The sequence below is a fragment of the Enhydra lutris genome, unplaced genomic scaffold (assembly GCF_002288905.1).
Source record: "Enhydra lutris kenyoni isolate GAN:26980312 unplaced genomic scaffold, ASM228890v2 scaffoldscaffold58, whole genome shotgun sequence".
Taxonomy (NCBI): domain Eukaryota; kingdom Metazoa; phylum Chordata; class Mammalia; order Carnivora; family Mustelidae; genus Enhydra; species Enhydra lutris.
Genome location: NW_019154142.1, coordinates 10,296,453 through 10,310,866, shown reverse-complemented (window position 1 = coordinate 10,310,866; position 14,414 = coordinate 10,296,453). Strand labels below are relative to the sequence as shown.

At 35.2% G+C, this 14,414-nt stretch overlaps 1 protein-coding gene across 1 annotated transcript in view; it reads left to right on the top strand.

Annotated features, from left to right (window-relative positions):
* The first annotated feature begins 10,732 nt into the window (after positions 1–10,732).
* The window catches only part of LOC111158327 (lin-28 homolog B), a 123,800-nt gene continuing 120,118 nt past the window's right edge, over positions 10,733–14,414 (top strand). The window contains exons 1-2 of the mRNA XM_022520303.1: positions 10,733–10,742; positions 11,578–11,765. Of these exons, the coding sequence (XP_022376011.1) occupies positions 10,733–10,742; positions 11,578–11,765 (198 nt within the window). The remainder of the gene's footprint in view (positions 10,743–11,577; positions 11,766–14,414) is intronic.

The window sequence follows — 14,414 nt, the reverse complement described above, 5'->3', positions numbered from 1 at the left end:
AAATACTAAAAAGTAATATATTATAATTTACTTCATAAGTATAAAAATGCAATTTTAAAATGTTTTCTTAAAGTAATAAAAATTCATTCTTCAAGATAATGTTCTAAGCATTTTAAGAAATGTGAATTTTTCTGTGTTAACATTCCAATAACAATGGGTTTTCAACTGTGTAAAGTCACCTGGAAATATTTGTTTTACCTTAGTTTGAAGTAGGTAATTTTCTTTGATTTTTCTGTGTCTGTGTGTAGGTGAGAATACAGCATTTTCAGTTTTATCTAAAATTACAGTAGGATATTCAGTGAAATTACAAAATGATTTATCCTGATTTTACTTAGGCAGCATTTGAATTTATCTATTGACTCAATTTGCAAAAAATAATTACAGTGAAGGGTTTTAATACATATTACCATTCCTTTAGAGAACAGAGTAAGAAAACATTTTCATAAAGCACACACATTGACTTTAATATTGAACTTCTATATCTAATATTTTATTTCAAATGTGTATATGTTATATTTAAGTTGCAATAAACGTAAAGGTATTGTGCTTTAGGCTTTACTGTGGTGTTTATGTAGAATGTTTGCTATATGATCTTAAATAGCCATTTTTTAAAAGCTTTTCTCCCAAATATTCTAAGAAGGAAGAGTCACATTGCTATCTATTTTGCTTTCCAAAGAATTTATTTAGTTCATTGATAATTGAGATATATTGTAAATAGGCTAATTTTTGTTATAAGCCATAAAGTGAATATTTTATTTAGTAAACTATAATGTACTTTGCATTTACATTATCTTAGAAAATACTGATAATAAGAGAAACAAAATTTGTTATTTTAGATATCTTTTTAAATGTAGAGAAATTATAGTGATGAGAATAAGTAATGAAATAATTTTCCTTTTATTATAGTGAATATTTTTTATTGCTAAATTGTTTTTTGACAACTTAAAGTAACTTCTTTTAAGAAGTAAAAACTAACATGATGTAAATTGAATTGAAATAAAGTTCTGAGTAATATGTAGTAGCATTTTTTATTTATTACTACTCAATTCTTTGGGCTTAAGAGCTTGGCAATTTTAAAATAAGAGCGTATAGTAAAGAATAGTTTTCTTTTACATTGAATAGTTACAATAGTGGATTAACAACAATATGTAAAGTACTTGAGAAGAATGTTGTTACATATTTTAATAGGAGGAAATATGAAATCTAAGAATGTAGTAAACAGTGATTATAAGTTAAGCAATTTTGTAATAGTATATGTATATATAAAGTAAAATTATTGAAATCACTTCATATGTGTATATTTCACATTAGCAATTGTCAAGTGATTAATTGCCTATCACATTCTCTTTTATGAAAAGATGGTTTTAAGAAAATTTTGTATACAAGTCCATTTAATTCATAAAAACCATCCTAGAAGTAGTCTGCTGGGGTTCAGAAATTCATTAAGTCATTGGTTCATTAAAAAATATGTACTGAACACTAAGGAATGTTAGGATTACAATGATGAGCTAAATATACACAGTCCCCTCCGCCCTTTACCACCACAGAGCATAGCGTCAAGTTGGGACGGGGAACATTTTCATGGGCTATTACAGCCAATTACAGTACAGTATTATATGGGAGAGGCATTGTACTCAGTATGGAACAATAAGAAAAAGACATCTAAGTGGAGATTTAAATGATTAAGAGATTATTCTAGTGAAGGAGCAGAGAAGGGTATTTTAGGATATCACAGTTTCAATTAGATTTTTGTTTTCTAAAATTTACCAAAAACTCTTATTATTAAATGAAAATACCCATGTATGAAATTACAAAAAGCTGTTTTTGGAATTTTCATGCATTCAAAGGCTTTTTTATTCTTTATTATTCATGTCAAAAAATAGTCACCCATAGTAAAGATAGGAACATTTAACATTTGTCTCATTCCTGAAATAGTTGTTCAGTAAACACTGGATGGACAGATTTTAATATCCATCTTTAAATTTAATTCTATTTTTTTTCCTACCCTTGTTTTTGAAAAGTTTTAAACCATTACCTAACCTCAATAAAGTATATTAATGTCAAAATAATTCCATCTTACTTTTTCTTTGAAAGGGATGATAATATTAAAACTGTCAAAAAAAAAAAAAACCCAAAACCAAAAAAAATCATATGTCAAGTTTAGATAGTGAAAAATCTGAACATCTTCATCATTCAAACTTATAGTAGCATTTAGCTAACTTTCTTACATCATTTGATTTTCACTTTATTAAATCTGCCATTTATAATTAAATGAAGTATTTGAAAAAATTTTAGACAAATCCCTATTGATTTTTACACGTCTTTCAAATATCTTGGTTTGAAGTTTTCTGTAACCATAAGCACATAGAGAAGATCAAGCATAGGCTGTGGGTTTTTAGAATAGGAAAACATGAGCTAGGGTTTTGTTGAAATTTATGTACAATATTTAAGTACACTCCCACTTAGAGGTACAAAACAAAACAATATAGGTTCAATACAAGGGGAAACTATTTCAATAAGTTTAATAATGGATTTTGTTAACTTTAGGGTCTGTCATTGTCTTCTGTCTTTTGGTTGTAAACACCGGATAACTGAAGGATTTAATATACAGGGGTTCACGTGCCTTTTGTTCACATTCTTCCTCTATTCTTTCCAAATCTTGCTCAGTGGAATTGTCATCCTTTGTAAGAACAATCTTGGGTCAACATTCAGTAGAACTCTGCACTTGGAAAAGCCTTCATTTCGTTTTCAGAAGAAAATTAGATGGCAACTTAAAGAATTTACACATAATGGTTTATTTTCTGTGAGTTGATATGGTAGATGTAGTGTATAAAGGTTGGTTAAGGGAAGAAAGACAATCCTGGGTGGTAGCAGGTGAGTGGATGCATGTTCAAACCAATCTATTTTCCAAACCTCCATAACTCTAAACCCAGGGAAAAAATGATAAATCAGTGGTCAGCAGTTTCTCTTCCAATCGCTATACTTTATTACCAGGTAACTTCTTTATTTCAAGTTTTATTGTGTCATGAGATCTGCCAGTGGAAGTATTTTTTTTTTTTTTAAAGATTTTATTTATTTATTTGACAGAGAGAGAGACAGCGAGAGAGGGAATACAAGCAGGGGGAGTGGGGAGAGGGAGGAGCAGACTTCCCACTGAGCCAGGAGCCCGATGCAGGGCTCGATCCCAGGACTCTGGGATCATGACCCGAGCCGAAGGCAGCCGCTCAACGACTGAGCCACCCAGGCGCCCCTGCCAGTGGAAGTATTAAAAACATTAGTACTTACTCATATTTTTGAAATAAAACTGTTTTTTCTTTTTAAATTGTAGGTTCATATATCTTATATATACTTTTAATTAAATATACTTAGTGATTAAGCATACTACCATTAAAGCAATTTTTTTCACATAATATATGAATGTAATGGACCCAATATGAATGGTATAGTACCACAATTATATTCTCATGATTTATCTTCTAAAATATCTGAAGAGTCAAATAAGTTCATCAATAAAATGTTAAGTTAGGTTGATTTTTAACAGTGGCTTCAAAAATAGGATTTTTTAATTACAATGTAAAACTGAAAAAATTTAAAACTATTCTTAATAAAATTGGGTCGTGAACAATTAAGAGTAATCTTAATGGTTTTGTTTAAGATGTTTTTTAAACCAATGTCCTTTAATAGGAATGAAAGGCAAGTTTATGCCAATTGGTTGTGATTTTGCTGGTTAAGTCTTAAATTGTTAAAAAAAAAAGTTTACAGGTCACTTCACAGAGTCAAACACCTAAGCATTTTATTGGTTTCTAATAAGCCATTAAACTGAAGAAGAGGCAATTATGTAGGCAATTAATGTAGTACTGACTTGAGTTCTCTGATTTTAGGTTCTTCAGAAGATGATGAGGTCATTCAACCAGGTTTCATCAGCCCCAGGTTAGTCTTTACTTTTTTTCCAATTAAATATTTAACTTGACTAAGGTTATGAAAAGGTTACTGGGGGCATATAAGAAAACTTGACTCCACTTTGGCAAGAAGGGTACCATATCCTACTGTACTCCAGATGATTTCATCTATAAACTCATACTCCCACCAGAATTGTGTGGAAGAAATATTCTAATTAACTCCTTTTCCTTCTTATTTTAGCAGAATTGGATTTTATGATTTCCTTTTCTGTTATTCATGCAAGATAGATAACAGATATTTAAATGCTTATGGAGATTTGTGGCTTGTTCATTTTTATAACTCCCATAACAAAATAGGAACTTAGAGATACCTGTTTGAATTAAATTAAAGGTAAGACTTGGTGCTATTTCCAGATAATTTACCATAACATAAACAGCACAATATATTAAACATTTTTCAGGGATTCAGGAAATTTTCTTAATCTGGAAGCTCCATTTATTTTGCTTTTCAAGAACATGTATGAAATTTGTTCCTCATTGTACTGCAAAAATACATCATATGAACTCATAACAATTTAAACCTAGACTTTAAAAAATACATACCCTTTTATTTCTTTAGGTGTGCTATAAAACCTAGACTTTTGATATGTAAACCTTTTTTTAAAAGATTTTTTAAAAATTTATTTATTTGACACAGAGAGAGATCACAAGTAGACAGAGAAGAAGGCCAGGGGGGTGGTGCGGGGGAGAAGGGGGACAGGCTCTCTGCTGAGCAGAGAGCCCGATGTGGGGCTCTATCCCAGAACCCTGAGATCATGACCTGACATGGAGATGATGCTCTTAATGAGTATCCTGAACTAGAAGATTCTGAAAAGTTGCTACAATATTTTCATTTACCAACGAGTTGCTCCTTACTACTGGTTATATTTTTTCTCTGGTGGCAAATTGGAGGCAGTTCAGAGACCTTTTTCTTTTCTGTTGGGAAATAATGTTAACACCAACGTGTTAAGTGACTGCAATAAAGTTTCATGTCTGTGTTTCCTTGTGACTAAAAAAGTGTTGGCCAGGGAGAAGCTCCACTTTGACCAAAAGAAAGTTTATTTCCAGAGATTACGTTTAAGCTGAAAAACTTGAAGATTGACTGGTTCAGTCTCCTCACATTGCTGATGAGGAAACTGAGACCCAGAGAAGGTCAATGATTAGCCTTCAGTCATAAGGTCATTAAATGGGACCAGAACTCTGGCCTCCAATTTCCTTTTCTTTTCCCTTTCCCTCTTTCTTTCTTCCTCCCTTCCTTCCTTCCTGCCTACCTTCCTTCCTTCCTTTCTTCCCTTCTCAAATTTTATTTAGTTTAAGTAATCTCTACACCCAACATAGGGCTTGAACTCACCACCCCAAGATCAAGAGTCCCATGCTCTACCAAACTGAGCAAGCCAGGCAACCCTGGTCTTCAGTATATAGTTAGATATTTTTTCTCCACAGATTTGCTTCTCATGTAGGCATCTTCAAAGCCTGAAGATTTCTTCTCACTTGACTAATCTTTTACTCCTGCTCTCTTCTTTCCTTTCCATTTTCCATCTACCCGTCTCCTTCCTGCAAATAAACCCAAAGTGAAGATATTAAAGAAATAACTTGGAAGTAGTCTATACTCTTATTTCAGCTTATTATTTCTTTTGATGAGATCAAGTTTTAAAGAATAAATTTTCATTCATTACAGGGAAAGACTTGTATGTTTACATTATTTAGTGTAATTTCTACAAACAGAAAGTATTCACTGCAAAAATATTCTTAAATTATGAAAAATACATGTTCAAGTATTATAGGTGAAAAATATAACTCATTTTTTCAAATAAAACATGAAGCTTCTTTTTGTGCTATTTTGGGCAAAGTAATGTAATGCTTATCACCAAATGATCTTTCAAACCTATTTCTGTTCCAATTAAAATCATTTAAGGAAGTTTTAAGAACAATTCAGAAAATATTTGGGAGGAATAATAACAAAATTTATATTTCTCCTTTTCATTGGGGGAGAAGTATATTAATAGAATAGGATTTTTTTCTATTCCAGTTTTTTTAAAAAGAAAGTTTCTACAAAATGGTGGTCTTAAAATAATCCTCCTTTTCTGAATTAATTGTGTTGCTTTAAATATTTTGCTGAAAGATAACTGATCAAAAAGGAAAGAAGAAAGTTGTTTGCTTTTGAAATTTGAAGGCAATTTATCTGGAAAACTTCAGCTTTATGCTAATCAATTCCTGTTTTTCTGTAATTTGATTATACCTGGGGAAATGTGTAAAGATATTTAAGGAAAAAAATTAAGAGATTTTTACAGCTGTCTAAAAATTATCAAAAAATCCTCAAATTGGAACAATTGTATTTAAGCCAGAGCATTTTGCTTCCAGGTAAGGAAATTAAATGAGGATGGAATTTTGCTTTTTGGAAACAAAAACAAAATTATCCCCCTCCCCCAATTCTGAAGTGCCTCTACTGTAAGACCAGTGCACCCAGGCAAGTACTCTTTCATTTGACTCCGTATTGTAACAATTTCAAGAAAAGTAATTTGCGAGTAGTTTACTGATACGCAGTGAGTGGGAGGGATCGGGAACAGTTTGCACGTCGTGTGGGTGCGCAGCTTTTGGCAGGGAAACCTCACTCCGGGCTCCAGCGTTGGTTCCCTAAAATGGTCCCTAGCTGCCCCCCACCCCCTTCCCTGCATAAGTCTTTTCCTGGTTTCCAAAGGCGCATTGCCACATTTTCCCGGCTTCCCGAAAGGACGGCGCCAGAGTTCTGTCTGAAGACAGCTCCATTTTAGGTTTGACTTGATGGGGGAGTGGGGGTGGGGGTGGTGGTCAATCTCGGGTTCTGATTGCGCTCCCCTTTGACTTCACTTCTCCTAGATAGCAGACAGTCTGACATCTCACAGATAAAGGGACCAAATTATAAGTGCCATACATATGCAGTAAAAGAAGATTGTGCCAAGTGTTGCCTTCATAATAGTGAAGGCATGGGTTTCTTTTGTTTAGTGTTCTTGGGGACAAAAATGACAAATTTAAAAGCCCTTATTAGTGAGAAATCACCATTCTCTTTGGAAGGGTTTGACTTCTGGAGAGGAGGTGGGGATGTGATGAATAAAGGGAAAGGTGACTGGGGAGAGAAAGGGGACAGGAAGTTGCTGGGGCGGGAGGTGGAGGGAAAGGGCGGATCCGCTGGCCTGGGGGTCTTGGCGACCCTGGGGCGCAAGCTGCGCGGGAAGATTCGCGGCTGCGAAGGCAGCGCTGGGGCTGCAGACCCCAGCCTTATTTGCCGGGAGGAGAGCGCTGGTGGAGTCGCTCGCCGCAGTGCCACGGCCCCTCCTCCTAGTTTTAAGAAGAACCAAAGCATTGTTTCTGCTGGAATAGAAGTCACTCATTGCTTATAGTTGACAGCAACTTTGGTGGCTCTGGCACCTCTTTAGGCTCCTTGCATTGTACTCTTGGAGTTTTTGGAGGGGAAAAAAAAAAAAGGAAAGAAAGAAAACAGCCAATAAAATATGTACCTCATTTTTTTAAATGAAGAAATCTTAGATTGTGATGACGAACAGGCATATGATAGGTTAATTCCTTAATTTTTCTCCCCAGTGTGTTGATGATTCTTTGTCACTACTTGAACTCATTTTTGAAACATTTTGAAAGAACTATGATAAATCAAGCTACTAAAAGATTTGGCTTTCACAAAACATGCGTTTTGAGTCAAACACAGGTCTTTCTGGCACTAAAAACAAGTAGGAAATGAGAAAAAAATTAAAACCAGAAGACTTCAGGAAGGTGACAAATTGGAAAGCATTCTAGGAGATTCATAGGACTATTTTCTGTGAAAGAAGCACTTTTAGAGCTTAAAGAGATTATGGTTAGTTTTATAAAAGGATTTTAAGCAGAAAAGATGAATCTATTTGAACGACAATGCCATATCCCTGAAATAGTGATATTTTCTGTCTCACTGTGTCTCCTTCCTTCACTCCCTTCCCAATTTGCTCCCCTCCTCCTCTTTTACTCTTTCTCTTCTCTTCTCTCCCTCTGTCTTTCCTCCCCATCCCCCAGGTATGTACACGTATTTGGCTTAAATTCTTTGTGAATGAATGTTAGAGGATTTCTCAGAGTTCCCAGTTGGAAAAAGCCTTCTACACAACTTGAAAGGCTGATGTCCCTCTCAGGAAATGAATGAGTCGATAACCTTTGACACCAGTGACCAGTCCAGTGAACCCTACCTTAATTCCACTAATACTGGAGGCCCCCAATCAGGCGAGGCTCTGATTCTCATAACCATACCATTCAATGTGGTTCAGTTATGGTATTTCACAGTTTTCATATATAGATCGATAGGTTTGAATCTCATCAAATTTAACAATTAGCAAGGGTTTCAGAATCCACCTATATATGGTTTCTGATTTTTATGATGATTAAACTATCTTCTAATTAAAAATAAACTTACAGATAAAATATTGTTTACCATAAATGTGTGTTGGTGACAACACTAGACTATACTGGTCTATGAATTTTATGATAATTACTTTAATAAATAATGGCACTTACCCTTAATTTCCATGAATACTTTTTCAGATTGTTTTTCTCTGTTTCCAGATGTTGATTTTTTTCAGATGTTAATTTTTTATCATATGTTGATTTTAAAAAGCAATTCTCTCATTTAAGATATAAAAAACAAATAACTTATTTTAAATTAGTTTTTTATATTTCAATATTATGTAAGATGTTTAAACTGAAATGCCATCGTTAAAGTTACTTCATTATAGGTCAGCGTAATTAATGCCTAAAAATGTTTTGTTAGCAAATAATTTTTTTGAGCACTTTTGTTACTCTTGCAAAATCATTTGGATTTTTACATTTTTGCTTCCCTCCCTACCAGCTAGAACATGGTTATTCTCCCCAAAGTAAATAAAATGAGAAAGCTTTATCTCCTTTTCTGGGAAGCAACAAAAGAAATAAACACGAAAAATCTTTCCAAATTGATCAGTCTTGATTGATGCCTTTTACCAAAAAAGGCTGAAAAAAACTATTTAGATACACCCATTTATTTCAGTTCTGAACCAATTAGTATGAATTTATATTTAGTTATTTAATATGGGGACGAGGTGTAAATAGGTGCATTCTGTGGGTTTTCAAATGCTTTTAGATTCAGAATGCCCACATTTTAGTTTGTGAGAAACAGTGGCTGGAGTTCGGAGTGTAGTCCTGTTTGAAGCGCCGGGAGGGGGATTGCGGGTAAGGTGGGGGAGGGTCAACTCAGTAGCTTTGCCCAAGGGAAGTGGTATCTGTACAGTTTCTCCGTAAACTGCTTGTTTAAGAAAATGGGGGGTATGGTAGGGGAAAGAGTGGTGGGGCTTTTAAGGTTTCAAAAACAGGTTGTATTTTATATTTTAAAGGAAGTAAAGCATTTCTAGTTGACCCATAATATTTATTGTATTCGAAGAGGGCGGTAATATTGGAGTCAGCATCTAGTAATAAACGATCGTTTGAATCAATTTGAAAGTTAAAGGATAAGCATTTTGAAACTGGGGCCAGGCCAGAGAAGAGACAGTAGGAGCCTAATCCGTTATTACATTTTCGTTTATTTGACTCGTCTGTCCATTGGTAGTGGACTTTTTAAATGTCAGGGTCCAATCAATATATGAATTTACCTTTTTTCTCCCACTTGTCCTCTTTCCTTTCCCCTCCCCCCGCCTGCCACCGCTTTTTTTTTTTTTTTTTTTTCCCTCCCCCACCTCATTCTCTGGCTCTGCAGCCGCCTGTGCTGGCGGCTCCTCTTCACCTCCCCTGCCTGGCGCTCCCCTCCCCCTCCCTGCCCTACGTCGTCTTGCTCTTGGGGAACAATCGCCGCTGATTGAGGTTCACTCTATGTTAGGCTGGAAAACTGGTCTGTTATTTAGGAAGTCATTAATCACATCTCCTCCCCCGGAAAGAGATGGCGGAGAAACCTGTGAAGTACAATTCCCCCTTCAAAATGTTCAGAAATGATAAACCTAAACGTAATTTGAGTACGTGAAGGTGCTAGCGATTTTTCCGGTAGGGTCTTATTTTAAATTTGAAAAAAATTTCTGGGCACGATCAGGTAATTGTACGCTTTCGTCTTATTGTATGTGTATGTTACTATTATCCAAAGTTTCGTGGAGATGTAATTAGGTTTAATTAGATCGTTTGTAAATTATATATTTTCCTCTAAGAATTGAATTAAATATGAAATTTGCACTCCGGGCAGGTTTACTACTATGGAGCAGCTGACTTCTTAGGGGGGAAAAAAAGCGTAACATCGGTTGCTTTATTTAAATGGCTTTTTCCCCCTAAATGAGATTATTTAGACAGGCTTGTGTGTAAGGCACGCGTGTGCACATATATGACTGCCGTTTTTCTAAATCGACGATTCATAGGAACCCTCCATTGTGTTTAAGTAAAAGCACGAAATCAGCATTCTGATTTATCGTAAAGAAGCGTCTCAAATTCTCTTTAAGATAACATGTTTGAGTTTTTCATGTTCATTCATAAATTATTTTGATGTCAGCATAGATGAAATGGCGATTGGTTATCTCTTCCTCTTGCCAGCCCCTTAAGGATCCGAGGTGAAATTAGTAGCAAGAAAGCATGTAATTGACAAAGTCACGTGGCTCAGGGGGCCAGAAACTGGAGAGAGAAGAGAAAAAAATCAAAAGAGGGAAAGCACATTAGACCATGCGAGCTAAATTTGTGATCGCACAAAATCAAGATGTTAGATTGATGCAGAAGATCGCTCCGTTCCAAAGGGAAACTTTTCATCTCACGAGTTTGGAGCTGAGGGCCCGTGGGGCAACATGGCCGAAGGTTAATTTTCTTTTCTATTGTTTTACTGTGATTTTCTCTCTTCCTTTCTCTCCACCCTCCCCCTTTCCCACCCTTCTTTGCCCGTCCCCCCCTTCCCCTTTTACCCCAATACTGGGCTTTACCCCCCGCTCCCCATCGCGCAATGGGGCTTTCTGCAACCTATTGTTATAGATCTCCAAAAATGTTTTGTACCGCCCACACTGATTCACAACTTGAAAAGCTTTCAGTGGGCTATTGTTTGAATTGTTTGAGTGTGATTAAGCGCAGTTTCAGTTAGTGAGCCCAAGAAAACTTTTATACACCTGCCCCCTCCCCCATTCCACCCCAACTTTAATTGAAAGTTATTGGGGGGGAGGGGAATGCACAGTGCAAATAACCCTGGATTCGCTGCTGCCGCATGTGCACTAACTAGTTCTAACCATCTTCAGGATTTCTCTTTCCTCCTCGTGCCCTCAGGAGAGAATAGTTTCGCTGAAAATTTCTCTTTGTAAATGGGATCAGTGTTAAATCAGCAATATGCAAGTAAAATATCGACGCTGTACTGTAATATGTGGCTGGAAAATGGAGTTAAATGAAAAAGTACACGTATGTACAGAAAAGTGGAAGTTGATGTGATCGATAGAATAGTGTGGCTCCCGCCTCCCCCGCTTCCCCCTTTTAACCCTTTCCTTTTAAATATTTTCTGTAGAAAAAAGGAATCAACCATTTTTTTTGAGTTTCTATTTCTTACCCCCACGCCCCAATCAGGTTTTGTTTTTTTTTTTTCCCCCTCTCTCTTTCAGTGAACAGTTTGGGAATCCAGACTAACTGACTCTTTTTGTCCTGTTCTACTCAGGCGGGGCAAGCAAAGGTGGTGGAGAAGAGCCCGGGAAGCTGCCAGAGCAGGCAGAGGAAGAATCCCAGGTTCTGCACGGAACTGGCCACTGTAAGTGGTTCAATGTGCGAATGGGATTTGGATTCATCTCCATGATAAACCGAGAGGGAAGCCCCTTGGAAATTCCAGTCGATGTGTTTGTACACCAAGTAAGCCAAACTTCTTTACCCCCCCCCTCCGCCTTCTCTTTTTTTCCATGTGCCAGAGTTGGTCAGTAGGTTTGTCAGTGGACATACACTGAAAAAGGAACTCTTCCTTACCATCCTGAGTTAATCCGGTTTTTAGGGTATGTGTACGGACCCCTTACTGTGTATCTTTTTCTAATCAGAAAATGTCTTTGAAATTTCATTGCTATGGTGCTGGTTGACTTTATTAGCAAGTTCCCCTCTGCATTCGACAGCGAAACTGCTGTAGTGTGGCTTCCGGTGTTACCGGTTACAATATACTCTGTCCGTCGCCTAGGCAGAGTGAACGAATGGGGAAATGAATGAAGAGACAGTAATCATTTTAAGTTTAAAAAAATTGCTATTATAGGAAATGTCTGGATCCCCTTACTTTTGGTATCTTCAGTCGCAGTAGCTTCCCCTATTTATTTGTTTCTGCTTCCTGGAGAGTCATTTGTAGAGCCAAATAAAAATAATTTGATTTTATAGTAAAATAAAATAGAACACTGTTGGCCTACTGTGGGTTTGAAGAAATGCCAAGAGAAGATGTTTGGTAATCAGGCATTTTGGAAATGTGCTCCCTTTTAGGGCATGGGTCCAAGGATACTGTCTCTTTAAGAAACTGAACTCAAAAAACATGTGGCCAGCTGTGGCTCTAGTTTGTATGTTTAAAATGTTCTCCTCTGCTACTTTGAATAAATTTCCACCATTGCTTATATCATGTTGTAATTTGTAAGATGCTTAAATACCAAACAGAATGTCATTGCTTATCATTTTCAAAATTTTAACCTGGAAACAAGTGAATTAATGCCTCTTCCATTTTCACTCCTCTATTGCTTAATCTAGTAAAAAGAAAAAAATTACAATTTGTGAGCTTGATTATTTCATTGAAAGAAGGTAATTCTCTGTAAGGAATTCTTAGGAGTAAAGGGATTTAAGACCAAAGAGGTTTATTTTGGCTTGACATTTAAGTTTAAAAAATTGAATGAAATGCTCTCAATACTACAGGTTGACTGACAGATACATGCAGGAAACACTTAGTATATTTGCATGAAAAGTATATATTTTATTTGATACTGTGTTGCATGTTCCTGGTAATATTTACAACCTCCTATACTCCCCAAGGAATATCATCTTCAAATTAAGTATATAAACAATAGAAACATATGAAACCATTCTGTTTTGATCTGTTGTCCTGTGGTGGTTGGTAGCTTCCTGACCTTGCTGTGTGGTGTGTGTTTTCCTTTCCTAAGGGCCTTGCCATCAATATTGGCTGTTTACATGTGGAAGGATCAGCATAATCTGTGAATTGAAACAAGGTTTAAATATATAAATAGAAGTCCATAGACAGGCTACTGGATTTTATGCCCCCTACTTTATATTGCAAAATGAACCTACATTTTCTGCTTTTTTTTTCTCCCTATACTGAATGACTGAAATCATTGACAAATCCATTTTCTCTCAGGCTCTGGCTTTCCCCACTTTGAACCTTCTTGAGGTTGTTAAATTGTTCTTTACAATCTCATAAATTTGTTTTATAGATGAATGAAAAAGAATAGCCCTTTTCTTCTTTGATCACACCTTGTTATAATTTGGTTTCCTGTGTTTACCTTTTAATACATTCAAATATTACACATTTCATTAACTAGCATTAATGTTTAGAATCACAATTAATCCAAATTTAAGCTGTTTAATGGTTATATGTTGCCAAACTCAAGTGTATCCACTGAATTATGAAATACTATATTGCTGGAAAAGTTTTATTTACAGATAGTGAAGAGTTTCTAGAGTACAGATATTGGTTATTAATATTAAACTTGCTTTAATCTTATGTTACAAATCACATATTTACTAATAAAACAGTATTAAAATGGTGTATGAGAAAAATTCTCATAAAATTTGTATATTTGTATTCTTACATTTTTAGGAAGAAATATGTAAAAAAGTTGATAAAACTTAAGTATTAGAATTTTTGTGATGTAAAAAACCAGAGCAGTGATACTCTTTAAATTAAAATTAGAAAAAGATTTTTCAAGGAGTTTTTTTGATGGCTACAGTATTTGTTTTTTTGAAACATATCTCACTTTTTTCCTAGGGGAAAATTATGTAGATTTCAGTTGCTTTTTTATTTTTTTCTTATTGATTTAGATGCCTTGGTAGAGGAGTTTCTCTTATATTGGGACTCACATAAATTACATATAAATCATATGAATAATTGTTTTGAACAAGGCAGGAATCCTACAGATTTTAGCCAAGCAATTGCAATAATTAGATGTTTATAAATGATGTCTGCAGGCATGATGTCAGCATCACTTACACAATCAGGTTGCAGCTCAGGACCACTTAACAAAAGTTTTTAAAATACTTTTTAAATTACTATTTTACTGCCATTTTTACTGTATGAGAATTTTGGAACACATACTATGTTTAATGTATAATTAAAATTAGATTTTCCCCCATTATGTCTATATACTATTTTGTTATGAAAGAATAATCATTGTTGGTAATTAGGAATTTTAAATGTTCAGCTGGACCAATATCTACTCATTATTTTAAGTACATGGAATAGTTTTGGGTTTTTTTTTTAGTCTTTAGAAATACATGTGTCACTAGGTATTTTTTAAGTATTACAAA